The sequence below is a fragment of the Euleptes europaea genome, chromosome 2 (assembly GCF_029931775.1).
Source record: "Euleptes europaea isolate rEulEur1 chromosome 2, rEulEur1.hap1, whole genome shotgun sequence".
Lineage (NCBI taxonomy): Eukaryota > Metazoa > Chordata > Lepidosauria > Squamata > Sphaerodactylidae > Euleptes > Euleptes europaea.
In genome coordinates, this window is record NC_079313.1 from 103,077,969 (window position 1) to 103,105,794 (window position 27,826).

Here is a 27,826-nt window from a genome sequence, read left to right on the forward strand (position 1 = left end):
TTTTAATCCCTTTGTTTGTAAATTCATTCTGACTGGAGTGTTTATAATCAATGCTCGTTTGCTGCACCTTTGAACAGATGCCTCATATATGTACTTGTAAAAGATGTTTGTAATGCTGGGCTGGCCAGATGGTGTCCTGTGAGATAATTTGGCCCTACTAAATCCTGCCCAGTTTCAGTGAAGTCATGGTGGTAAACAATCTTATCACAGTTTTACTTGATAGAAAGATAAATAATAAGATCTTGGGTGTGTTCCTTGTACATTTAATTGTATTGCTAAATTCTTATGCATTCTGGAAAGATAAAGGATTGAAGCCAGTCTTTCCATTGAGGAGGTCTTTCTGGAAGGACATTTGTACTCCCAACTACAAATCTGTGTCCTTATGCATATATGCTTCATACTTAACACTGGCTTTATTATGGTCATCTATGACATGTCAGATTATGGACCAAAAGCATTTTGTACATATTAGTAAATGGAGAGTAAGAGGACCCTTGAGAAATAGAAATTGTCCACCTCTTCCCTAGTGGAATCATTACTGAATTTCTGCTTGTGGCATTGAAGCAAAAATAATTTTTGAGCAAAGGTCCACAAAGTTTGCTTAGGCTTTTGATAGCCAATGCTAGAAATAATTGTGTTTCTGGTAGCATGTTAAGCTTGTCTTTCTTGCTTCCCGTTTTACTGAGGTAAAGTATCTCTCTTTTGTACCATCTGCTTAGAGTAGAGGGTTTACAGGAGAGGAGTGATATGAATTTATAACAACCCTTATGCTGAAGTTGTGTCTTGGTATTTATTTAGTTAAAACACTTTTACTTCTCCTTTACCACAAAAGGACTCAAAGTGGTATAAGTCGCAATCAAACACCATTTTGAAAGGGGCACTTTGTGCCTCTCTGTATACTAGAAATGGCAACTATTGTGAACTTCTGTTACCTTTAAATGAGGTAATCTAGTGAAAAAACCTGTTGTGTGGATTTATGGTAAGCTTCAATCAGTATTGCTGTAAACCAGGAATAGAATATTTAGAATGATTATTGTGCCTTCCTCATTTCCTTACACAAATCCATTTCTGTCACATGACTGGATAGATTTTACTTTAAAATAATGTTGAAAGCATTTTCAGGGGGCTGGTTATCTAGAACTACAATTGAGAACAATTAAAGTAGTCCATATCTTAGTGATGTAGAAGGTAGAATGCCTGTTATATTTAATGGCTCTTGATAGTAGAAGTAACTATTTATTGATGCAAGAAGTCCAGCATTTGAATCTTAAAAGGTGTTTGGGCAACAGATTTTATCAGCTTTGTAACTGAAAACTTTTTTGCACTGTTGTCAAAATACTTCGTTTTGTAGGCCTAAAAGCATGGTACTCTGCCTAGCTATGCATGCCTAAACCTAGTGATTTCAGTGAACTCATGCACATCTATCTCTGAATAGGATTGCCTCATGGTTGCAAACACTTGAATCCCATTGAAATCAGTGCAATTTAAGTTCATGTAATTTTGCACTGGATTACAACTAGGTTTGAAAAATCTATATCAGTATGGTCATCTTGCCTGATATAGAGCACAATATGTAATGGCACAAAATTTCACTAATTGTTACAGTTTTGATGGAAGAAGCGTGTGCTTCTGGAAAAACAACCTTTCTATCTAAACAGCTCAAGATACGAATAGCTGTTCCTTTGTTTCCATGGACAGTATGTAAACCAAAAAGAACAACAATGATCTCTCCCACAGAAGAGAGGGATAGCACTACTTTATGTATGGGGAGATTTTTTTCCTTATTAAACTCTTAAATCGTATACGTATTAATCTTGGCACTAATTTGGTTTAATTTGCATATATAGTAATTGAGCTTTAGCTTTGTCTTAATGTCCAGGAGTCATGTAGTATGACACAAATACTACTGTGGGATGCAATGGAAAAGCTTTTAAATGGAATTGGTGGAGCAGATATTTCCCTTTTCCATGCAACCTTCTTTTTGTCCAAATATTGCCTCTTAAGGCTGAGGGACCATCATGAACAAAATGCACCATGGAATCAGGGGCTGCAGTAGGATTGGCAACTGGAGATCTCCTGCTATTTCAACTGATCTCCCGCCGATAGAGATCAGTTCACCTGGAGAAAATAGCCGCTTTGGCCATTGGACTCTATGGCATTGAAATCCCTCCCCAAACCCTGCCCTCCTCAGGCTCCACCTCAAAAACCTCCCACCGGCGGTGAAGAGGGATCTGGCAACCCTAGGCTGCAGTAAGGAGCTGGAATCAGGTAAAATGGCTCCTCTTCCTTCTCCATCAGGACAGGCGACCAGTTCTTCTTCCTCATTGCAGTCTCCCATACTGTGTTATATTTTGTAGGGTTCCCTAACCCTAAAGAGAGGATTTTTGGGACCTACAAATTGCTTCAAGAAGGAAAGGCAAGGAAAAACCTCTGCCAACTCCCTCCACAAGCTTTTCCATGGGGTCTGGTTCTGTGTTTGTGTTCGCACAACAAACTTATATTACTTGTGTCTGTGCCCCAGTAATATTTTCATAGATTCCCCTGTAACTTGCATTTTTTATTCATGACTTCATATTCAGCTGTAAGCATATGCTTTACTTTTACAATTAGTATTGTACAAATCACTCTAGGAGTCTGTTGGAAGAAATGGTCCAACTTCTACAACTCACAGGAGAAAATATAGTCAAGATTAAGGAATGCTTCTTTTTAACTACCATTAGAAAAGTGCTGAGTTTGGGAACCATCTACTTTTCAAGAGGCCCCTTCCTGTTTCAGGAGCAATAAGCTAAAGAAGGAAGACTTTTCCTTATAGCCCAAGTAATTGTCATTAGAGCCATAACAAATGAAAATCTTCTCTTCTTGTGATATAGATAAAATACTTCTTTAGTACAGCTGCAGCAATAAAGTAAAAAAAAGTGTGTCTTAATTGATAAAGATTAGTATCTCCCCCCTATGTTTTGTCATGAAGCAATACTTAGCTGTGAGTAATCCTTCCCTAACTAGGATAGTTGAATAGATAACATCTTATTCTCCTCTTAGCTGTAGATTGATGCCTTGTTAAGAAGGTAAACCTTAAATGTCCTCGTTCATGTAAACAAATTTACCCCATAGGCTGTGGAGGAACCATAAAATACAGATAATATGATTATTGGTGTTCCTGGGCCTTGAATTTATTATTTATTGGAAACATTTGTAGTCTTGCCTTATTCCCAGTAACTGGGACCCAAGGTGGGTAACAAAGCTTAAAAACAATATATCATCATAGGTAAAAAATAAATACTAGCACAAATGTTAAAACATAGTCCATCAATATAGCCAGCAAAAATATAAATAGTGATGCCCACCTGACAAACCCTTGCCTGATTAAAAGTCTGATCAGCACAAACCCTTAGACTTTATCAAAAATTAAGGGACCTCAAGTTGTCTTAGAGAGCCCAGTTTTGCTGTCTTTCTGAAAGACTGTTGGAGTGGAGCCCCTCATGAGCTTTTCTAGGAGGCCATTCCTAAGAGGGGCAGCTACAAAAAAAGGCCACAAATGCTCAACAGTTGATTGCTCCTTAGTTCATAGAATGGACAGATAACCAAAAAGCATTGCTGTGCAGTGCTGTTGCATGAGCTCATAATGGGAGCAATAGTGTTTGGGCCCAAGGCCCTGACTGGCTTTAATGGTAAACACCACTGCCCTGAAATAACATATTATAAAATGGAGTAAATGTTCTCAAAGAGTGGCCCCTGATAATAAATGGGCTGCTGTGCTCTGTACTAACTGCAGTTTCTGAGCAGTTTTCAAGAATAGACCTATATAAAGCACATTGCAATTGTTTGAGCACTGACAAATTTTATTTGGATCTAGGATGCAGCCCAAAATATAGGAGCCAGTCTTATTTTTCAACCTTCAGGGTTTCTTATTTTAATGACCAAAAAGCTAATCTAACCCAGATACAAGAAACACTTTTTTTTAAAGAACTGGAAAAGTGTAGGGAAAAAACCAAGCAAGGCTCAGATGTTAATTGACAAGTATGCCCAGTTGGCTGTTTGAATCTCAATGAATCCATTCTCAAGAGAGAACTCTTCAGGGCTCCAGCTTCTATTATGTGATTAATATAAAGTGAATGTTACATTATGCATTTTCATGCTGTGAATAGCTACCCCTAATACTCAGGATGGGGTAGAGCTTTCCAAAACTAGCCAACCTCCATTCAGTTGCAGCTGTTGAAATGGGGAGAGGGCATAAACAAAAGGTGTTGGCAGCAATAGCAGCCAAGGAAGAGGCTATAAGAGATTAAAGGTTTGTATTTCTTGACCTGGATAGCCTAGGCTAGCCTGGTCTTGTCAGATCTTGGAAGCAAAGTACAGATGGCCCTAGTTAGTATTTGGATGGGAGACTACCAAGGAAGTCCAGGGTCGTTACACAGAGGCAGGCAATGGTGAACTATTTCAAGGGTGAACTATTCCCTTGAAAACCATATGGGGCCACACTAAGTTGGCTGCAAGTTGACAGCATTTTCCACCCATTTATTGAAAACACTAGGTCCCACAATGAAATTTCTAGGCAGCATGATGACTTGGTTCCCGGGATTTGTACGGCTCTATGATAGTCCTTGAGGTGACTGTAGCATGGATCATTGTGGCTGGATCAGTGCAGCTGGGAAAACACATTCTTAGCCATTGTGGTTACCTGCTTTTCTAATAACAGGAAATAGGATCTAAAATCGAGAGCCAGCATGTTGTAGTGGTTAAGAGCTGTGGACTGTAACCTGGAGAACTGGGCTTGATTCCCCACTCCTCCACATGAAGCCTGCTGGGTGACCTTGGACCAGTCCCAGTTCTTTCAGAACTCTCAGCCCCACCTACCTCACAATGTGCCTTCTGTGGGGAGAGAAAGGAATTGTGATCGAAACGCCTTAAGGTAGAGAAAGGTTGTGTATAAAAACCAGCTCTTCTTCTAAAAGAACCCTAATACTCGTAACAAATCCTATACTATTTATTCCCCATCCCCTACAACGTATTGTATATGGATGGTTAAAAAAATATTTAGACAGCCTCAAGGCCACCTCTTCAGTTACCTCTAAACCCTCAAGAGTAGCAGATGATCAGCCATATTGAAGGCAGCAGACAGGATATGAAAAACTAATAAAACCAAATATATATATCAGTGTCCAGCATTCTACAGCCCATAATGATAGCATTATTTCTATCCTACCTAGTGGCTATATTAGATGTAACCACAAACTATAGTTAATCAATACTTATTAATGTAGCTAGTGTGTCAGTCCTATAGCAATGTACAAGAAAGTGTTATAACAGTACTATGTTATGTCAAGAATGAGCAAAAGTTTTACTAAGAACCACCTTTTCCTGACAGATGCATCAGGCATTTAACAGCGGTGTGGCCAGCAAAAAATTAAACAGGTATAGTTTTTCTTGGATGAAAAGGTGGCTGCACTCATTCAGTTTTTTTGTCTCAGTTCTGTTAAAGGATTCTCCCTTTGTCAGGAAAAAGGTGGTAGATCTTCCTGTGCAAAAGCTGGATGGAATTATTGGTGTTTTAGAGTGACTGGGGTAATTTAGTTGAGTAGGGTGGAAAAGGGAAGACGCAAAATGACAGATGAAAATAAGTACACTTATGTTTGTAAAATATTAGTTTGTTTGGTAAACTTTTTCCCCACTTCATTCCCACTTTTTGTAAGAGATTAAGAAGTGAATTTTACAATGATTATACATAACAATTCTTGTATGCCTTATGTTTGATACTATTAATATACTCTGATCTTGTATTTTAATTCCTGAATAAACCTTAAGCTAGCATGTAAAGGGTAAGGAGACCTAGTGATTTCTGGTCTAAAATTATATGTAAGCATTATTTGTTATATTACATCCTTTAGTTTTTAGAAACCATCCTGATGTTTTTTGTGGACTGTTGCAGGCTGAGGCATGCCTAATGTGTGATGAACCTGATGGAGAACAAGTGAATGCACCCGAGGCATTTAGTGCAGCCTACAGTCAGTATGCTACACAAATTAAGAAGGGTGGTGACCACACCTTAAATTCCAAGGGTGGAGAGCTGGTTATGAAGTAGTGGATCAAATACAGCCTTGTAGTATTTCTGTCATTTGTTTTATAAAGCAGTAGACTTTTAAAAGATTTATATAGAGAGCAGTGTATGACTGAAATTAAATATGTTTGAAGTAGTGGGTTTATACAGTAGACGATTTACAATGATGAAACAAGGTATTGTCCAAGAACAAGGTTGTTGCTGTGTTCAAAGTATGTGGCTTGTAGCCAGTTTTCAGATTTCCTTGGCCCCTAAGACAATTACAGTGTGTGCCGATTTTCTCGTTTCATGTATCTTAAAAAACCTATTGCAAGAAGTAATTCTCTTCATCTTTGACTTTGCATATCATTTATATTGAGCAGAACATGAGCAAGTTCCTGCTGCTTATCTTGAGGTCACATTCACTGAAGTAACTTGTGTGGGTTATCTGAATGCAATAAAGGTGTGTTCTGATGGGGTGAGAAAATGCTCTGGTATTTTGATTGTAAAGTTGGAAAGCTTGCTTTATTAAGAGGTTTTAGGACTATACCATCAAAAGGAAACAGATCAAATTAATAGGTAGGTGCTTCTTCGACAGTGTCTTTATATCACCGTCGCTTTATATAGGACATTTTCCTACATGGATATAACATGATTACATGTGTTCAGAAATAGTTTCCACATTGAAGATGTCACATACTGCATGGTCCATGGAGTTAAACTAGCTATTGCAAGGGAATTGAGACGTTTCCTAATCCAGTTTTCCCTTAGAACACTAATATGGGGTTTGTTATGGCACTTGCAAGAGAGAATCAGTGGGCAAGTAGTGACTGATAATCTCTCCCTCAGCCTCTCACTGTCTCCGGCAAATATTATCGGGGGGGGGGGGGGGGAGAGAGAAGAGAAAACCAGATGAGTACAGCTAGGGGGAAGATGGACATGTGACACATGCAGGAGGATTAAACAGTCTTGCCTTCCTACTATTCCACCCCAGCATTTCCTTGTTACCTTAGGAAAAGTGGGATTGGAACTATTTGTTTGCTGAAATAACATCTAGTTTCACTCTTCTGCCAAAGTTTGTATTCACTTTCCTCAGTATATGTTGGACTAAATGAATGTTTGTACCTGTTGAAAGAGCAGCTAATGGGTAATTTCTTAGACAGCAATTCTGTGTATGTGTGAGAGAGAAATGCCAACCAGCAGTGTGTAACCATGGTGCAGCCATCTTGAATGTAAAGGTATTCAACCATCTTAAACCTGAGTCATGTCAAAAGGTTGACTTACAGGCTAGACTAACCTTCAACTTTAATTTATTCTGTTGTCTTCTTCTGGATGATGACAGAGCCTAATTGCGCTAATCATGTTTCAGTGAGTTGTTTCTCTACTTACCACTCTGTTTTCATATGCATATTAATCTGTTAGATAATTATTAAAATATTGTAGTTAGCTTTGTCCCATGTGAAATAATGAGGACATTATACATAAAATATTTAAAAAATTTAAAAAGTATTAAAATATAACACATATATAAAAGAGGTGGGCTATAGTATTCTGAAGATGGCCAGTGTTGGTGAAGATGGCCAGTGTTGGATATTCAGTCTTGACTGTTTTGTAATTTGATACCAGTGTGAAGTCTGGTTACCTTGCTCTTGTTTGTGAGTGATAACAGCTAGGTGGGACTGATGCAACTTGGCTAAGATTCAGCTCAGCAACTGTGGGATATTGAGTCATGGGAAAGCAGGAGATCTGCTACGCCTTTCCTTGGTGATGATCTACTGTGGTCTAGTCTACCCCTCACCTCACCAGTGGCCATTCATGGGGCCTTTGCAGTCCTCCTCACACTTGCCTGGTGGCGGCAACTGGGAAATTATTGGGGTGTAGCAGAAGAGCAGTTTGTCTAGACATGTTTAAAATATGCATTGAAATTTAATGAAAAGTATCTTATAGATCAGGGATCCCCAACCTTTTGGAGCATGTGGGCACATTTGAAATTCTGACATGGCATGGTGGGCGCAGGAATAAAATGGCTGCCACAAAATGGTTGCTGCAGGAGTCAGAGCCAGCCACAAAATGATTGCTTCAGCTTAACTTCAGTAACACAGTGCAAATCTTTGTGTTGTGATGGCACCTGCTGCAAAAGCAATATTTAAAATAATTTGCAGTCAGAAGTTGCCCACTTCCTAAAAACACTTGCCAGAAAAGGTGTCTGCAGGCACCATGGTGCCCATAGGCACTATGTTGGGGACCCCTGTTGTAGATGACTGGTTCATTCAGAAGCTTTTTTGAATTGCCAAACCAACTGTACGAGCAGATGAAAAATCAATCCTAAACTACTTTGGTGAAGAGACATAAAATTGACTCCCATCAGAGTGAAACTAGTCACCAAAGAAAGTGACAAATCAGTGGGATATCCAGAGCCATCTGTGGAACTGTGATAGGCTTAGAAAAATAAATATCCTCATGTGCCTTTCCACTGTTGACAACAGGAGCCTCCTGTTCTTTCAGTGTTCTGGAGCTGTCAAGGTTCCAGGGTGCAGAGTAAAATCTGTGCCCTCCTAGGACTGGTCAAGCCAATCCTAAATTTGAACTGTCACTATTTATGGTGTGGTTTGTGGCAACATACCTGCAACAGTAACCTCCATAAATCTTTATTCAACATGCTGGTTATCAATTGCATAATCATTGTGATACCTTAATACTATATCCTGCTCATGTAAGTATTGACAGATTTTCTTTGGTTCTAGAAGTTAGCCCCAATATTTGGGAAACCACACTCCTATTTCAGCCTTCAGCACTGTATATGAGTGCTACTCTGCTTAGGATCACACAAGCCATGCTTTTTGGTATGTGCATGAAATATAAAAGTCTTAATGGCTTTAACTTTACCAAAGCAATAATTCAAGTACGCTTAGTGATAATGAGGAGCTGCAAGCTGCTGTAGCGTATAGTTATGGTTGCCATGTGCCCAGTGGCGGTGGGCAAAAACTCACCAATCCACCCGGCTGCCCGCAAACGAGCTGAGAGTCGGCGGGCAACACGTGCAAGCGTGCCCACATGCCGCGCCCACATCACTTCCAGGTTTACCCAGAAGCGATGGGGATGCTCTATCAACCTCCACTGAAACTATGAAAACCATAGAGTTTTGGTGGAGATTGCTAGAGTGCTGTGTCGCTTCCAGGTAGGCCCAGAAGTGATGTTGGCGTGCGGAGCGCTCACATGCATCGTGCACCCCAACTACACCCCCGAAAAGCTCCCACCGGTGGAGCTAAGGGACCTAGCAACCCTACGTACGGTACCAAGATATATTTTAGTTTTGCAAGTTGGTTAAATATTGACCAGGTAAAATAGATAAAAATAAAAGACATAAACATTGTAATAAACCTAAAGAAGATTTCATTATCTGGGGTAACATTAGTTTAATTCAGGTGACCAGTGAATATGAAAGCTTATGATCCCTTCACCTTCTTGCTTGTGGCCTCTCTTTCAATTTCTTTGCTGTATTGATGTACAGATTAGCAAACTATGGTTATTGCTTGCTTTCCAAGTCAGGAATTCACTTCAGATTGTAGGACGGTTTTTTGATTTGGTGGGCAGTTACTAACCAGACTTTGCCAACTTGGATGTCCTTGCAAACTACAATTAGTGCTGTGCTGGTCAATAAACTGAAAGGAAAACTGTGAGCAAGAGGAGAGGAAGTACATTGGTGCAGGGATCCCCAATGTGGTGCCCATGGTGCCCGCCAAGTGTTTTTATAAAGTGGGTGGGGCCATGTGAGGCTTTCCCCAGCAAGGCTTCTGGCTGGCCTTTGGAGATTTGATTGGCTGTGTAGATGTTTAAAAATGTTGTTTTGGCAGCAGCTGCCACCACAGCACAATGATCTTCACTGTGTGACAGAAGGTAAGCTGTGGCAGCCAGTTTGTGGCTGCATCCACCATGCTGTGTCAGGTCCAGAGGTTCCCGTAGGCTCAAATAGGTTGTGGACCCCTGCACTAGTGTAATAGCCCACAGATTTCAGCCTTCCAAAATGTGGTTTGCAACTTTGTTGAAACTGAACCAATATATAAACCTTGGTATTATTATGCAAAATCAGGGAAATTCATAATTTTACGGGAAAATGAAATACAATTTTCTTTAATGTTACTATATAGCAATAAGGCCGGTTATTAATTAGACTTTATACTGGTTGGTGTATAGGGTAGCCAACCTCCAGGTACTAGCTGGAGGTCTTCTGCTAATGCAACTGATCTCCAGCCGATAGAGATCAGTTCACCTGGAGAAAATGGCCGCTTTGGCAATTGGACTCTATGGCATTGAAGTCCCTCCCTTCCCCAAACCCCAACCTCCTCAGGCTCTGCCCCTAAAACCTCCTGCCGGTGGCAAAGAGGGACCTGGCAACCCTATTGGTGTAGTTTGTTTTCGTATGCCGAAAATACAATCACTAGTTTGACAAAATTTGAGATTCTTATTTAATTTATATCCTCTTTCATCCTGTCTTTGTATTATGTCATTGAAAATAGTAACATAATTCAGTTTTATCTTTATAGCTGGAATCCATGTTTGAAAGATTTGTCGCTTTTATTTTATACTTCTATTTTGAGCAACAGAATGACTTCAGACAACGGAAGGCTCCCACAACTTACAACTCCTCGTCTCTGTAGAGCTTTTCTTGGCTAGATTGAATGCTAACCCTTCTATGGTAATGCAGGGCAGAATTCTGAATATACCATACTCAGACAGGACCTGCCCTTGCTCTTCTGGCTCTATTGACTCATTAGCCAATGCCCTTTTGGAATGCCGCTTTTACGAGGAACTTCAATCGCACTATATTTCCCCCCTTTTAATATACAAATCCAATGCCTCTGTGACTGACATAATGCCTTTTTTACTAAGTGATAGGGACCCCAAGGCTACATTGTCAGTGGCAAGATTTGTTTCAATCCTTATATCCCTCCAACACTAGATATATGCTGCTCAAGATCAATTGATCAAGGAGCTTCTAAGGGATAAAAGAAAAAGGAAAGGTTCCCACAACTTAGAACAAAGTTCTCTGTTAAGCCACTTGTTCCCTTATCTTTATTTTCAAATACTCATCAGTTGTTTTCACTTGGTACAGAAGAAAAAACTGAGGCAAGTGAAAAGAAAGAGAAGTAAAAGGACTGGGCTGTATTGTAATGAGCCTTGTGTTGCTGCAGGAGCAGTGGGTTTGGCAGATTCTCACATTGCACTTTTGCACTGAAAACCTGAAGGTATTTGGAAGTGCTGGAAGTTATTTTCAACATCAAAGTATAAAAAGTGGCACTTGTTTAGTAATCCAATCAAACATGTTGCCATGTGTATTAGTAAATTAGTGTCTTTTAATTTTGATTGAAAATAAGTATTTTAAAGCACTACTTTTCTTCGTTCATTCCAAAAGAGAGATGTTTCATTAAAATTTTTGCTCCATTTCCCCCCAAATGCGCTTTTTTCCTATGGGCTTATTAGAGGGGCTTTCAGAGGGGTAGCTGTTCATGCCCATCATAATGAAGATACAGATATTTTGAAAGTTTGCCCAATTACGTTTTGTGCTACAAGAGGGCCAAGCAAAATATTTGAGCAAATCTAGTGAATGTACATGGGTTTCCATATGGGGCTTGCAAATTCTCATCCTTAGGAAAAAAAGGACTGTGAACTAGCTCAGCACACACAGGGGTTTCTAATCTTCTGTGAACAATGGAATGCTTTGCATACAGTATGATGAACAGTGCCTTTGTTCTTGTTGAAGATACTGAAAATTCAGAAACAGCTAAAGTGATGATTCTTTGGTAGCACTTGTTCACTATGAAAATCAGCACTATGTGCACCAATTATCTGAGGACAGGTTTCATTACAAGATTACAGGATGATGGTGGTTCTCCCCCCTCCCCCCTTTTTCCCCCTCCTAGGACTGGCAGCCTCCATTTGCATGCGATGTTGATAAACTTCACTTTACTCCACGAATCCAAAGACTGAATGAATTGGAGGTAATCTAGCAATCTAAAGTAAATAATTTTTACAGGGGGCTTGCTGAAATTAGTATTTTAGGCTGCATACAGATATGTATGCCTTGAATGGTTATAGTTACACTGTTTTAGGAAGATGTAGAAGTTCCACAGTGAACATGAGTAACTGTTTCTTCCAAAGTAAGCACTGCAGAGGGATTGATTGGCTGTGACAGTTATGAAGCCACTTGCCTCCCTATTAAGCTGTGCAGAGTGCTGGATTGGCTGATCCTTGTCACTATCTTAAAGTTGCTTTCTCCCCCCAAAAATTGTTTTAATTCAAACCCCAAACAAATTGGCTTAAACAAGCTGAAAAATCGGAGGCCATTTTCATTAGTCATTGTTCAGTATACAAATAACATTGGAGAACATTCAGATTGATATTTCAAAAGAGTACCTAAACTGTGCTGTATAATAAATGCATATTATCTTTTAACAGGCTCAGACCCGGGTAAAACTGAATTTTTTGGACCAGATTGCAAAATTCTGGGAACTTCAAGGATGTACATTGAAAATCCCACATGTAGAAAGAAAGATTTTGGATTTGTTCCAGCTTAATAGGGTAAGCCTTGCAGGTGTCTAGAGATGAAGACAAGCTTGTTTTCTGTGATAAGTAGAGACTGTTTTTGTATTGAAAAGACCTTGAGTTGACACATTCTAGGATCTAGATAAATCGGGCTTGTGGATAGATTAATTACTTCATTCTTCATTTTGTATGGCATACTAACTTAGCAAGTTAAAGGTACAGGTTTATCTGGATGTACAACATCTACCTATTAAACATTGCTTGAATACTGAAGCAAAGCAGTTTTTCTTTCCAAGTTGTGTTGGTAAGGAACATCCTGTACATACATACATTTTGATGTGCAACAATTTTCTTTTGCAGCTAGTTGCAGAAGAAGGTGGATTTGATGTTGTCTGTAAAGACAGAAAATGGACCAGAATAGCTACCAAGATGGGGTTTGCTCCTGGCAAAGCAGTGGGTTCGCATATCCGTGTCCACTATGAGCGCATTCTTTATCCTTACAACTTGTTCCAGTCTGGAGCTAGCCTACTGGTGAGTCTTGCTGACTCAGTCTAGATTATGAATTTACTTTACCCAAATAATTTGGTGGTATGCATTTTAGGAATCCCAAGAGTGTACGTAGATAGTAGCCTTGGAAAAATTTGGAGCTGTCCCTGAACTCAGACACAGGCTGTATTTGGATGTCATGCCAAGATGCAGTTAAACTCCAGTGTGCTGTGAGCAGCACAAATTTGGCTTGCTTGTGCCTACATACTGCCCTGGCTCCTCCCCTTCCCTTTGAGTGCAAGTTGTGTATCATGTGCCACACAAAAAGGGAGCACACAAGAGTGTGTGCTGCCACAACAAATAAGCTGTATTTGTGCCCTTGCAGCAGATTGAAGTTTAACTGTGGTCTGGCATAATTTATGAATACAGTCATAGAACCTCTTTAATATTTGCTTCTGTTTAGTGATTTTGCCCTCTTTGCTTATCAAGAAACTTGATATTAATTATTAATATGTCTTGTCAGCTAAAAAAAAGTGATCTGGATCACCTTAGTTCTCATTCATGATCAGAAAGTAGTAGTTGCTTGTTTTGTGGCTTCTGGCATCTTTTAAATATATTCATAAAATAGGAATTTCTTCATATTAAAACTTCCATCTATATGTCTAGAGCTTGAGTGGCCTTTTTCCCATTAAACAGGACTGAGCACCTTGAGTTTGGATTTTAAGGTGCAAACATATAGTTCCGGAGATAATTGATTAGTTGATATTTGGAAATCTGTCTTTGAAATGATAAGACTGAATCACCTGTTAGGGGCCCAGCAGCATTCTGCTCTACTGACTTGGAACATCAGTGTATCTGGAAAAGATAGGCATCTTCCATCAATGCCTATCAGTTGAGAAATTTTAGGTATTGATTTAAGATTGCATGTGAGAAGCGGATGTACCAGGCTGCTCTCTTCTCTCTTCTTTCTAAATAAAATGAAGATGCACAGGTTAGATTCTGTTTTAATTTCTGCAGTATTTTTTTCAATAAACATAGGAGCTTTGGCAATCTGTACTGGAGTAATTGGATAAAAGTACTTGAAATGAAAAGCTAGATTGAAAATACTAGTTTTTTATTTATAAAAACCTGTTTAGTAAGCAGCCCTTCTATTTTGGCAAGAGCAAAAAAAGAGAAGTTAGATTGATTATTAGATCTTTAGCAGTTTTATAGTAACATTGATGATTAATATTCAGAGAGTCTTTAAAGTCTGCAGATACAAAGAAATCCCGTTGCTTTGGCGTAATTCATGGGGATGTAATGCTGATGGAAGGGGACGATCTTCCCCAATGTCCTTTCCCTTTTTGTAGCCTCCTGACCCATGTAGCTGTTTTCTGTGAGAGTCCCCCAACCCCCAGCAATTCCTTTTTGTGGAACCACAATGGACTGCAAAGGGAAGGTGGGGGAACATCTGTAGGATCAAACTCTTTGTATTTCAAGAATTGAGGTTGCTACGTTCAGGATGCTCCTCACCTTGAGTCCAGTGATGATCCAAATAGTCTGTATTCATTCTTTAAAATTTGCAGGTTGCTAGCATTTTTGAGGTAAATCTAAATGTTCTAGCAACTTTATTCAGAAACAGATATTTAGATAAATCACTCCTCGATGGGACTATATAGCATTGGGTTAGTTTGCAATGAGGTCTATGGATGCATGGGAGTAATCAGTTCAATAGATTCAGAGTGGAACTATAGCTGTTTCTCTAATACAGGCATGCCTATTGTTTCCTGGAATTATTGGACTGTTAGGTGAATATGAATCGGTCGAAAGTCATACTCAGCTTATGTAGAAAGCTGTTTTTATTGCTATAAATTCTGAAATAAGCTAGGGTCTTTAAACTCTATGGTCTTTGTAATAGTTATTGCGTACCCACTACTTATCAGAAGCTCTGTTGGGCAGCAACTCCACCCACTTTTAAAAACACTTGGTGGGCACCAGGAAAAGTGTCAGTGCGCGCCATGACTCCCATGGGCACCACAATGGGGATCCGTTGCCTACTTCAAATTAGTGGTGAAATATCGCAGTTCATTTTCACAAAGCTGCACGATTGTGTCTGCTCTGAAGACTAGATAGGGTTGTGTATTCTTTTTGTGGAGCTGTGTTCCTTGGCCTTGTTTATGCAAGTTCTCAGATTTATTCATAATAGGAACATTAAAAAAGAGGGGACGATCTTCAGTTGCGTCCTAAAACAGCTGCCTGAATGTCTACAAGCTACTGAAACTTTAGTCCTGATTTAGGCATCTGATAGTTCTGAAATGAAAATTTAGTTTTTCAGAAAAAGCCCACTTTAGCAGGAAATTATTTTTCAGATCTCACTTCACAAGATCGCAGTTCTTTTAAAGTATAACTCTCCAAGCTCTCTCTTGAAATAGGCACCTGACATTTGTTCCAAACTGATGTGTTTAGTGGATGATGCCGTTCTGGAAAAGGTATGTTGAATATAATTTTTGAATGACAGTCCTTCCTTGTCTTTGTTCAGAAGTGTTTCCTGTTCATCCTCCTATGCAAAATATTTAAACCCCATATTCTGTGAAGTGAGATAATAATGAATGTTATTTTTGGCCTTCTTTGCTGCCCATGCAAGATTTTGGTTTTGCTGCCTATTAGATATCTTTAACTAATAGATCTATACAAATTATTGCATCGACATGTTTCCTTGATCCAAAAGCTCAGGCCTGTATTGTATGTTTTCAATTATCTCTGTATCCTCAAGGGTTCCTTGTGTAAGTATGAGGTTCACTACTGGGTCCTGGGAATCTGGAGAAACGCAGTGTTTGTTAGCTAAATAAGTCTCAGGGTTTTTTGTGTCTTACATGAGAGCATCCTTGTGTTACATTCTGCAAGCTTGAAGGATTTGATACAGTTAGGAATTGTGTTTAAGCATATAGGGTTGGATCCAAAGCGGGGCTCTAGTCATGGAATGTAATCATTCCTGTTGCAGCACAGAGCAGCCTCCCCCACACACAAATCCCCCAGGGGTTAGAGGAGCCGTAGGAATGGCCCTAAACATGATATGGGGATCTGCAGTTGGGAGAGATTGGTAAAAATTATGTGTACAACTTGTCTCTGGCCTAAGTGACTTCAGCACATAAAAATGTGATGCTTCTGTCCAAGTCAACATGTAGAGGTAGCCAGACAATGACTCCTGAACAGCATATGGATTTTGAAGAAAAGGAAATTGCCCTTTATTTCTCTCATGTCACATTCCTAATACTAAGGGAGATTGAGCAAAGAAGGGTGAGTAGGAGGCCCAGTGGCTGTAGGTTAATAGAGAGGAGGAATAGGATTGCTTTGAGTTAAAGGGAGTTTTTTTAGGAGAATGGAAGGAACTGTTAGATGCCAGGTTATAAGAAGGATGATATTGTGGGGGTTTTAACTCTCCATGCTTATGGGAGAAGTATAACCAGTATTTTGCATTATTTTAGATACTTTATATCTGAATAAAAGTGTCATTATTTTTGGCATGAAAAGTTCATTTTTTTTCTTATGCAAAACACCTGTACTTCCATGCTGTTGGATACAGAATCATTACTTTTTGTTTGATTGTTTGGAGCACCTTCCCTTCCCAACTATATCTCCATTGAGTTTTGTTTGAAGTCTAGACTATTTTGATCAGAAGAATAGTTGGCACTGATGTGTGGGAGGTTGAAAACGATGGAAGATTGGGATGTTTGTTTTTCTGTGAATTTTTGCTTCTTCAGAACTATTAGAAAAATAAAACACAACCAAATGAAGAAGGTCTTGTGCTTGGTTATCTTGAAGACATTAAGGTTTAGTGCGAAGTGGTTTCCATTAATTTGCAATTGATAAATTTTATTAAAAATAGTAGATGTCATTTGTGCTTAAGAGCAAGGATAGGTAAAGACAGAACCTTAGTATGTACCCGTCCCATCTTGTCTGAATAGCACTATGCTACCATCATGTTGTTTTACTTATATACCACATTTTGCATTAGACAACACTTCATAGCAATATCAGCTGTGTGACTTTCTGGGGAAACAATTATGGTCAAAAGGCTTGAGTGTTATTCTTCAAAGGGTCTTTCTGCACAGCCTACAAAGAACTTGTGTTATATTGGTATCCTACTCTTCCAAAAGTCAACCATTTTTATTAGAATGGCTCCAGACTTCACCGCTATGAATGCCTAGAGATGGATGGTTCATATGTTAAGTGCCTTAATATGTAAAATCTGGACAGAAGATTTAGCTGATGACCATTAGGTTCTTGGCTGTCGTCTGTTTTTATCCCCTGAAACAAACCTACTTAATCTCATCAAAACAGAGGAAAAATCTTGTTACTACAAAGAATTTGTTGCATACTTGGTAACTGTAGCAAGATCTACTATGAATGATTAATATTTTCTGCCTGTGTCAATGTATTCTCCCGATATAATTATTTTGCCCTCACATACTATGATCTCAGTATCGTCCTAAGTTTTTTTGGAATAAATTGCTAACATTATCTGTTACTTTCGAGCCCAACAAATGATGCAACTGTGTACTGGAATTTGCAGATAAAAATAGCGATAGCTGAATGATCGTTTACATGCCAACCACAGCCTCTGTGTCCCTTCCCTAACCCAGTATGTTTTGCTTCACGTTTCTTTCATTGATGCCTGTTTTCTGCGGTTGTCGTTCCCTGACTCTCTTGATTATCTTCTGTTCCTTTACATAAAGCCCTTCCCTTCAGAACTACTTAGCTATAGTTTGTTATCAGACTATGCTTGCAAATATACTTCTGTTAGGATGTGTGTGAAATACAGTGCAGAGAGAACCAGTTCTTCCCAAAATAAGATTTCCCCCCTGCGATGTGAAACACTTGGAGAATTTATTCCATTGGTCAAGTCCTATAATATTGCTACATTCTGGATCCAAGCAATAGCTGGGCCAGTATTTGTTCCCTTGTATGTCCACAATAAATCCTGGCCTCATTCCCCATGAGGCATGACAGGCCATTGCTCTCTGCTTAGGTCCCCTTCAAGAATAGTTGTGCTTTCCCTCCTGTTTCATTCTCTGTGACCTCTTGCTAAATGCTGGGCACATAGTTGTGAGAAGAGGCATTAGACTAATGGTGTCACCAAAGCACTGAAAGCTACTTTCTCAGTCTGTGTTAAAGTGACTTCTCCTTAGTTCCTGCATTTGGGAGAATCTCCTAAATGAAATGTTACACATTCCTCAGACACAGCCTTCTGCCCATTTTCCTTCAATATTTCTACATACCCTTACAAAGTGGTAAATAAGAATGCAGATAGATTTGATTGCAGATATTGGAACTTATGGAAGATTCAGAAAAATAAAAACATTGTATTTGAAAGCAAAGTTCTCTTGAGGGACAGGAAATTGATTAAGGTTCTGTGCTTTCATATCTATGAGTCTGGTCAAGAAGAAGACATAGGTGAACCATCTGACCTGGAGGCAGAGCATCCAATCGCTCCCATAGACACAAAGAGAAGAAAGGAAAAGTCTAGAAATGAGTTCTTGTAGGTTATCCGGGCTGTGTGACTGTGGTCTTGGTATTTTCTTTCCTGATGTTTCGCTAGCAGCTGTGGCAGGCATCTTCAGAGGAGTAACACTGAAGGACAGTGTCTCCTCTGAAGATGCCTGCCACAGCTGCTGGCGAAACGTTAGGAAAGAAAATACCAAGACCACTGTCACACAGCCCGGATAACCTACAAGAACCAATGAACTCTGACCGTGAAAGCCTTCGACAATATCTAGAAATGAGATTTGTTCCCAAGCCTCTGTTGTAGATCATTTTATCCTGATGACTTTGCACGTCTTTGGTGGAATGGAATGTATCCAGGTGTGCTTACTACAATTGATGGCTTTCCATCTCCTAGAGATCTTGGCAAGGTATCATTGATGGGTGCCAGAGCCCCCACAGGCACCATATTGGGGATCCCTGCTTTAACTTAAAGTGTAATTGTTATTTATTTCCTTTTGTTGGTGGGGAGACAGATTCAAATAGAGTTGCCAGGTCCCTCTTCGCCATCGGCGGGAGGTTTTTGGGGAGGAGCCTAAGGGGGGTGGGGTTTGAGAGGGGAGGGACTTCAATGCCATAGAGTCCAGTTGCCAAAGCGGCCATTTTCTCCAGGCGAACTGATCTCTATCGGCTGGAGATCCGTTGTAATAGCAGGAGATCTTCTGCCACCACCTGGATGTTGGCAACCCTAGATTCAAAGCTGTTCATTCCAAAAGTCCAGGATATTAATACCTCAAAAGGCTCAGTCACGAGCATGCCGATTTTTCCTTATAGCTTCTTCAAGCTTTATCTGTTACAATCTGTATAATAAATTCCTTGCCAAACTAAGAGCACTTAAGGTTTTCCTTTGCCCAAAAGACTCAAATATCATTATCAATGGCAAGCACAAAATTGGTGAGCTTGTCAATAACAATTTTGCAGGCCCCTTGTGGAGTACTTTAAATATAAATGTTCATAAAAGAGCAGATGTGGTATATATGTAGGGAAACCCAGGTTTGAATCCCCCCCAATGGAAACTTGCTGGGTGACCTTGGGCTGGTCACACACTCTCAGCTAACTTACCTCATAGGGTTATTATGATGATAAAACATCATAAGAACGATGTAAGCCACATTGGATACCCATTGGGGAGAAAGATGGAGTGTAAAGAAAGTAAAAATATTAAAATTTTCTACCATCTGTTTGCCATACTCTGTAACTATAAAACTGCTAGATTGTCTGAATTTTCAGAATGGCAAAAATACCTTTCTAGGTATTCTATATGAAACATGTATATAAAAGCTTAATTTATTCTTTTATTTACATATAAATTATCCATTATCTTATTGTCAGTAATAAATAATGTTGTTATATCTTATATTAGCCATATGTTATACAATATTACAGAAAATATAACTGGCTATCCCAAGTCATCTTTAGGGAATATGCTTTATGTATGTATTTTCTTTCAGAAGTTAAAAATACTTCACATAAGCTTTCATGCAATAGTTCCCTTCCTCCAGTGGAACCGGGCTGCTAATTTAGTGGAAGGGAGAGTTGCTGGATCCATTCAGTAGACTTGTAGCCATTTTTTATTAAGACATATCAAGAAAAAAATCCACTTTTACTTCCATGTTTAGTGTCTTCAGAAGCCAGATCTTGCCAGTGATACAAAGGACAAGGAATACAAACCTCACGATATTCCTCAAAGACAATCTGTTCAGCCATCTGAAAGTTGTCCACCTGCACGTCGAGCAAAACGGATGAAAACAGAGGTGTGTTGAGTATGAAAATACAGTAATCCAAAGAAATACTTTAATAAGGAATTCCTTTTCTAGAGGCTGAAGTAATCACAGCTTTTCGGGGGATCTTGTGTTGAGCGTCTGTATGCAGTACGAAGGATTACTTTTACACAGTTTCCATTTGGGCTAGTGTAGGCATAATGTTAACCGGAATAAAGAGAAGATGTGCAGATGGTTATGCCACATGTTCCTTCCACCCAAGTCCTTGTGTGAGCAATTTAACTCCTCCTGCCTTAATCACAATTAAGTGGTGTGTTGGTACCAGCATTAATTATGGTTATGGCTAACAAGTGTTCATCATCGTGGCTTCTGCTTATGTTCAGTCCCACATGTGTGCTTGCACAGAAGACCACTTGATGAACAACAGTTACAGATGAGTGCAACCCTGTCTTTTCATTTAACCAAGATTTGAAAGTTCTGCTTTCATTCATTTGAATATTAATGAATCCATATGTAGTGCTCTAAAAACCTATCTCAGTTGTTGTTGCTTATAAGACCCAGTTGGTTGGATACCATGATTCTCTTTGCTTAAGTGAAGAGACTTGCTCCATTGGAAGAAAGCTCCTCACTTAGCAGAAGGGAGTCATGTCCCTGCCCTATAATTTCCACTGCGCTAGCAGTAAATTGCTCACACGAGACTGTGACTTACCAGTGTTTTCTCCACATTCAATTCCTATGAAATTAGATATGCTTAATACCTCTTAAAATCAAGAGGCCTTAAAAAACATTATTTTCTCTGGACTGCATCCTCAGTGTGGTCATTATTCAGAAGGGCACTCACTGTTCTTACATCATATATACTATCCTTGAATCCTGCTGGCTTTAATAATTTACCAACTTTTTGTTTGGTTTCTAATGATTTTGATGTGGTGCACCAACACAGATGTTCTGATTTAGCATTGATGTACAAAATCAGAAGTGTGGGATATACCATTCAAATATGCCCCAGCTTGGGTTGGATCCAAAGGGAACATAACACAAGTGGGAAGGGGCTTTTGCAAGGTTCGGTGGGTTCCTTCTTTTTTCCAGCTTTTGCACTGTCCAGCTGCAGCCCCTTGTACTGTATCAACCACCACTCTGGGGAGCCTAGTATTGACTGAAATATTAAAATAAATTTTAAGTAATTGCTTTTCCTTAGATGACTAACATTAAGACTGATTCAGAGGAAACTGCAGAAACCAAGACTCACAACTTGAGACGCAGAATGGGAAATACCCCTGCAAAGTCTGACAATGGTAAATCTATCTATAAGAAATAATAAAATTGCTATTTATTTATAGAGCCCAACTTTAAATTCGAAATTGCAGCTTAGCATAGCAGTGTAAATAAATTCATTTCTGACGTTATTTTTTTAAAAAAAACCTTTTAAAACAATACATTAAATGTTATCAAGATTTTCTTTTTAAAATATTGTTAACCTTTATAAAAAGAAGAAAAACAACCTTTGCAGACTGCTAGGAATTTTTTAAACTATTATTTAACTGTTGTTAATTCAAGTGCTTACAAAAACTCCTTATAAGCAGGTGGTAGGAGCTGATTTAGAGTAGACATTTCCTCTTCTCTCTCAGGCAGGAATACCTTTTTAAAGATGGGTCATAGCAAACAAAAGAGCTTTTTTCCTGAATGTGGAAAAGCATGCATATTTAATTGATCAATTACAACTTGCACAGTTGACTAAGATTTCTTTGATTGGGTAGGAACCATATTTAAAAACCTTTTCAAAGCATTCTTGCTTGTCACAAATCTTTTAATAGTAATATTATCTAAATTGCTTTTTGCTGTATCAGATACAGAATCTCATGGCATAGTGAAGAGGGAAGCTGTTGAGAAAAAACAGCCCATTTGGGAAACTGATAGAGAAAAACCAAAAGGACGTTCTAAGAAGAGCTTTAATTCAGTGAGTACTTTTATTTATGGACCATAATGCTGCTTACAGAAAATATTAAGCTTTTATAAGTATAGTGGAAAATGTATTGAATTTCATGTTGTGGAATATTGAGTTATATAGTGACATATATATTTGGCTAGAATGTAAAAATGTTAAACTAGAATAACCGGAAACTAGACTAAGATTACCTTTTTTTTGTAAATAACTTGACTAGTAATTCTTCCTTCATTCACTTAGAATGAGAGGACCCAATTTAATGTTGGGTCTTGATTGTTTCATTTGAAGTTTGTGTTGGTGGCTTCTTCTTGCTATTTAGTGTAGCAGTTTCTTTTCCTGAAAAGATGAGATGCAAGAGCCTTTTATAATTCTTGGTAAGCAGAACCTTTTTATGAGATCTTCTTGACTTTGAATTTTTTCATCCATATATTCTTAAGGATCTGTAATCCAAACAACTGGTACATTAAGGATCTTGAGATGTTTATATATGCTTATGTCTGAAAACAAAGAACTAGAATAAATTTAATCAAAAATAGGACAGATTTAAGTCAAATCTTGCTTGGTTATATGTTCTTAGGAATGATCCAACCCTAAGAAGAAGTATGACACAATTTTTTCCTCTTGGGAACTTTCTTTTTACAGGTGGATTTGTATGTGTGCCTCTTATGTGGTAGTGGAAATGATGAGGACCGTCTGCTCCTATGTGATGGCTGTGATGACAGTTACCATACCTTTTGCTTAATTCCACCTCTTCATGATGTTCCCAAAGGGGACTGGAGATGTCCCCAGTGCCTCGCTCAGGTAACAAGATGTTGATGAAACGCTTGTTTTCTTAAGTCTCAGAAAAAGTAAAGAAATCATGGCCCACCCCAACTTGATCATCAGCTGTGAGTGATTAAGCCCCTATGATTACGGTTGGATGATAAAACTGGCACTGGTAGGCCAATCTCTCCAAAGCTGCCAGCAATCATTGTGCCAGTAGAATTTACTGATTTGAGGAGTATGGAGAGAATGGGCTGGCTCCTCTGGAAGGCACTCAGAGCACCCCTCTGTGAAACCTTAAAAAAGCATTTCAGGGAGCTGTGGGACCCCTGTGGACAAAAAGCCTTCAGACTAGGGTGGGGCAATGAAGACTGGACAGGATTACCTCCACCTTCCTGTTCATTGGTGGAAGAAGTGTAGTGGAGCAAGCTGAGGAAGAACACTACCACCGCTACCTTTCTTTTGTGAAACCATAAGATCCAACTGAATGTAAATGCAGGTTTCACTGCAGCACCATCCACAGTTTTACTCCTTCCTTTAGACCAGCATATTATAATGTGCAGTTCCTACAATGATACTGTAAAATTGACTGGCCCATCTTTATAAAGCTCACTTAAAGTACTAATTGTACATGCAGTATTTGTTTTTCATTCTCTGTTAATCATTGCTGTTTTTATTGCACAGGAGTGTAGTAAACCACAAGAAGCATTTGGTTTTGAACAGGCAGCACGAGACTACACACTCCGCACATTTGGAGAAATGGCAGATGCATTCAAGTCAGATTATTTTAACATGCCAGTGCACGTACGTTAATATTTTCATTAAGCCTGTGACAAGTTCCATTACATGGATTATTAAAGCGTACATTCCAGGAAAGAACTGTAAAGAGAACTTCTTAGCTGTGAATTTTAGGTGGAATGGGGCTGTCACTGAATTCCTCTTAAGTAAGTGAGTGTGTATGAGGGGGTGAGTGGGTGATGTTCTAAAGAGTGGAATAGACAGGTGGGAATGGGGATGTTGAATAATTTCTCCTCCTCACATCCAGAACCACTTTTTATGACCCATTTTTTTCTAGTAGGGCTCTAAAAGTGACATTAACTTCTGCTAGATAAAACTGAATGGGGAACACTGCAGGGGAGGGGGAATCTGCCATGCTAGATTTTCAGTTTTCAATCCTCACTCTTCTGCTTTATATGAATTCAACATGACCTACATTTTAACAAATGATCCATGCCCCATAACGTTTAGTCTGCCTCAGAGAAGGGACTCAATTTCCTCTTCTGAATGCTTTCCTAGCATGTCATTGTCTTGGATGTTTGTTTAGTATATCCCCATTTTCTGTTTTCTTTAAGAACACAGTTGAAAGGCTTTAATAAAGTGTGGCAAAATACCATCTAACAGTACCAATATAAATGGCTTATTTTTAACACAACCAATTCTTAGTGTAGCATGTGCTTGGAGTGGAAGAAACTATTTGTTGTAAAGAATGTTTGAAATAATCAGTGATTCTCATGTACATGCCCATATCTTAATGCCCCTTAGAGTATGATAAAACTCTAACTCTAACAATATGGTTGGGGTGGTGGTGGTAAAAAGAAGTAGTATCTTTCTTTTTCTTTGCTACTGATGGGCAAGCTTACCTTAGCTTGTTTCAGAATCAGCTTCGTATATGTGAGATTTCTTGGCAAGTGTTCATGAAGAATTCACCTGTTTTCATAACATATTCTCACAGTTTGTAGTGTTGGCTCATTTGTGCTGATGATATCACATGCTTGTACATTATCATACTGCCCCTTGGGAATGAAATTTGGTTTCACCTACAACACAACACCATCCATGGTGGAATCACATTAAAATTCAACTGCCTCCCCCAATAAATCAATGGGTTGTGGCAACAACCATATAAAATGTTTTCAAGAAACAGTCAAGAAAATGTCAAATAAAAAGATGTTTGGTTGGATGTTCTCTTAGTTCACAGCAATCACTGAGAGGTAAACATTTAAAGAACTGGGCTTGCACCTACAAAGCATTGGTCTGCTGAACACTGTGTGCTCAGAATCTCATTTAATTCAAGCTGGTGAACCTTTTAGGGCAATAATTCTCTATTAGTAATACAGTGAACATTAGTAGCTGGACCAGGTAAGCCTGGATGTTGGCACCATCACTGGTGTTCAACTTGGAATTCCTGGAGCATTTGCTTAGTCTCTGCCCCCTTTACTCATTTGGTGCTGATGTGTCTGTTCACTGAAGGACCTCTGGGAGTCTGTATGGTAGTTCAGGTGGTCCAAAGGAAAATGGAAAAGTAGTGCTTTTCCTGTTTTTTGCTGCCATCCCCATATTCCTGTACAGCATTCTTTTTTAGCATCCTCTTTACTGTATGATGTACTAATAGAAATATTTGAATTCTCTTTCTTTCCATTATTGTTCCATTTGCTTCTTTTATGTTCACAAATGTTTTGACATGGTAGTTTTGTTTTGATTAATATCTTCACTTGTAAGTAATATTTTGTCTGTCTCATGTCCAGATGGTGCCTACAGAATTGGTTGAGAAAGAATTTTGGCGCCTTGTTAGCACAATTGAAGAAGATGTCACAGTGGAATATGGTGCTGATATTGCTTCAAAGGAGTTTGGCAGTGGGTTTCCTGTGAGAGGGGGGAAAATAAAATTGAAACCAGAAGAAGAGGTAAGATTTAACTAGTTCTAGACTGATCTGAATGTAGATTGCCAGAGAAATGTATGGAACTTATGGAACTAAAATAAGTAATGGACAAGCAAGACTGACATAACTTTGTATGCCTCTGCCCTGTTCTTCCATCCTCTGAGTTTGTACATGCATTTTTATCACTTCAGTGATGCCTATAGAACTGTACACATGGCATAGAGAGGTAGTAGAACTGAGTGCACAGGGCCCTGTTTATGAGCATTCACCTTATAAATCTGTGTTCTTGGCCATTTTCTTTCGTCCCTTGTGTAAAAACATATTGTACAGGTGTAGTGTTTATCCCCATGGTCAGGAACACTGCTTTTTGAACATTCTCAGGCATAAGGATGGCGCTTATGTAGATGCTCACGTTGAGGTAAATGCTTGTGGGAAGCACTAATATGCTCAGTCTTGAGTAGGGCCTGCACATTTGGTCTCCCAGTACACAAGTTGCATCGTTCAGAGAGAGATAGTTGCTGTGGCATTTCAGACCTCAGATGACCATCTTGCTGATTTTATAAGAGGAAGAATAAGTAAATAACATTGTCATGGTCTTAGAAGGAAATAAAGTGCTGTGGAATAGTAACATTCTCTCCCCTATCCCTACACTTCCTGTGCAATACAGCTGGTAATATGGTTGGGCCAAGAATGACAAACCTGGAACAACAAGCAAGGGTTAGATGGCAGTACTTGGACTCAGAGGAGTACATATAAGATGATCAGGTTTATGGTGTTTCATACAGTTTTATACTGGAGAGAAGTACTCTTTAGAAAACCTTTTCACACTTTTCTCTTGGTTTATCTTAGACATTTGGATTTCGCTTTTTGCTTTTCTTTTAGGAGTATCTTGATAGTGGCTGGAATTTGAACAATATGCCTGTGATGGAGCAGTCTGTCCTTGCTCACATAACTGCTGATATATGTGGAATGAAGTTGCCCTGGCTATATGTAGGGATGTGCTTCTCTTCATTTTGCTGGCATATTGAGGATCACTGGAGCTATTCCATTAACTATCTGCATTGGTGAGTTTATAGTGAACCAAGCAAAGGGTAATTAGATGAAATTGTTTCCTATCAATATGCAGTTGTCTTACCCTATCGGTGAGCAGAGTTATAAACCCAAAAACCTTACAAAATAGATAGTTATTTACTCAGCTTTATCTTTTGTAATCAGTTTTAATCTGTTTGCAGGGGGGAGCCTAAAACATGGTATGGAGCCCCAGGATATGCAGCTGAGCAATTGGAAGATGTGATGAAGAAACTGGCTCCTGAGCTATTTGAATCTCAGCCAGATCTTTTACACCAGCTGGTTACAATTATGAATCCCAATACACTAATGTCTCATGGCGTGCCTGTATGTCATTGATCTCCTGTTTCTCCCTCCCCTCTGTTTCCTGGTGCAATATTCACACCTTAAGGAAATTACTTTGTGGTTGTTTGGTATTATCTGAACCCATTTTACATAAACCATTAACTGTCTTGGGCTACCAAAAAAAAAGGCCAGAACGAGTCATTGATGCTTAGTGTCTTAGGTGAAAAATGAGCATAGCCAGTCACAACTTTAATGGCTTAAGTCATCTTTTACTTTGAAAGCTTCCTTGAGCAAGCCTCTAGAGATGTGGCACATAGATTAATAACTTTAAAATAACTGTGATTAGTAGTTTTGTTGTCTTAGAAATGTAATATAACTGTATCCTTCTGTTGGACATAGCTTGCTTTTTGTGCAGATCATAATCACTAGGGGGAAATCCTGTGATCTTGACCCAGTTCTGATGTAACTTTTTAAACTGAGCAAGAGCTCTTTGGAATGAATTCTGTGAAGGATTGCAGGTTGCAAAAATTACAAGAGAATGAAAATTTTAATATAAAAAGTTCTGAATAGGATGCAAAATCTTATTCCTATGAAGCTTCTCTGTATGATCTGAATTGGTTTTTCATTCCAGTGAAACGTTTTCCCTATTGCAGCAGTCATGCATAATGGCAAACCGTGACCTGTCACACAAAAGAGCCTGTGGGATCGTTGGGCTTGGCATTCTCTCCTGTCCTTGTGTACAGCCCAGAAATTATTTCTAATTGTGTGGCAAACAATGGCTCCTTGTGTCTGGACTACAAAC

The 27,826-nt window shown here is 39.0% G+C and overlaps 1 protein-coding gene across 1 annotated transcript in view; it reads left to right on the forward strand.

The window, feature by feature from the left end:
• The window catches only part of KDM5B (lysine demethylase 5B), a 60,470-nt gene that overhangs the window by 2,401 nt on the left and 30,243 nt on the right, over nucleotides 1–27,826 (forward strand). The window contains exons 2-13 of the mRNA XM_056845590.1: nucleotides 11,956–12,033; nucleotides 12,491–12,613; nucleotides 12,938–13,108; nucleotides 15,475–15,531; nucleotides 20,203–20,337; nucleotides 21,503–21,599; nucleotides 22,152–22,261; nucleotides 22,892–23,050; nucleotides 23,696–23,815; nucleotides 25,537–25,695; nucleotides 26,554–26,735; nucleotides 26,904–27,066. Coding sequence (XP_056701568.1) covers nucleotides 11,956–12,033; nucleotides 12,491–12,613; nucleotides 12,938–13,108; nucleotides 15,475–15,531; nucleotides 20,203–20,337; nucleotides 21,503–21,599; nucleotides 22,152–22,261; nucleotides 22,892–23,050; nucleotides 23,696–23,815; nucleotides 25,537–25,695; nucleotides 26,554–26,735; nucleotides 26,904–27,066 — 1,554 coding nt within the window. The remainder of the gene's footprint in view (nucleotides 1–11,955; nucleotides 12,034–12,490; nucleotides 12,614–12,937; nucleotides 13,109–15,474; nucleotides 15,532–20,202; nucleotides 20,338–21,502; nucleotides 21,600–22,151; nucleotides 22,262–22,891; nucleotides 23,051–23,695; nucleotides 23,816–25,536; nucleotides 25,696–26,553; nucleotides 26,736–26,903; nucleotides 27,067–27,826) is intronic.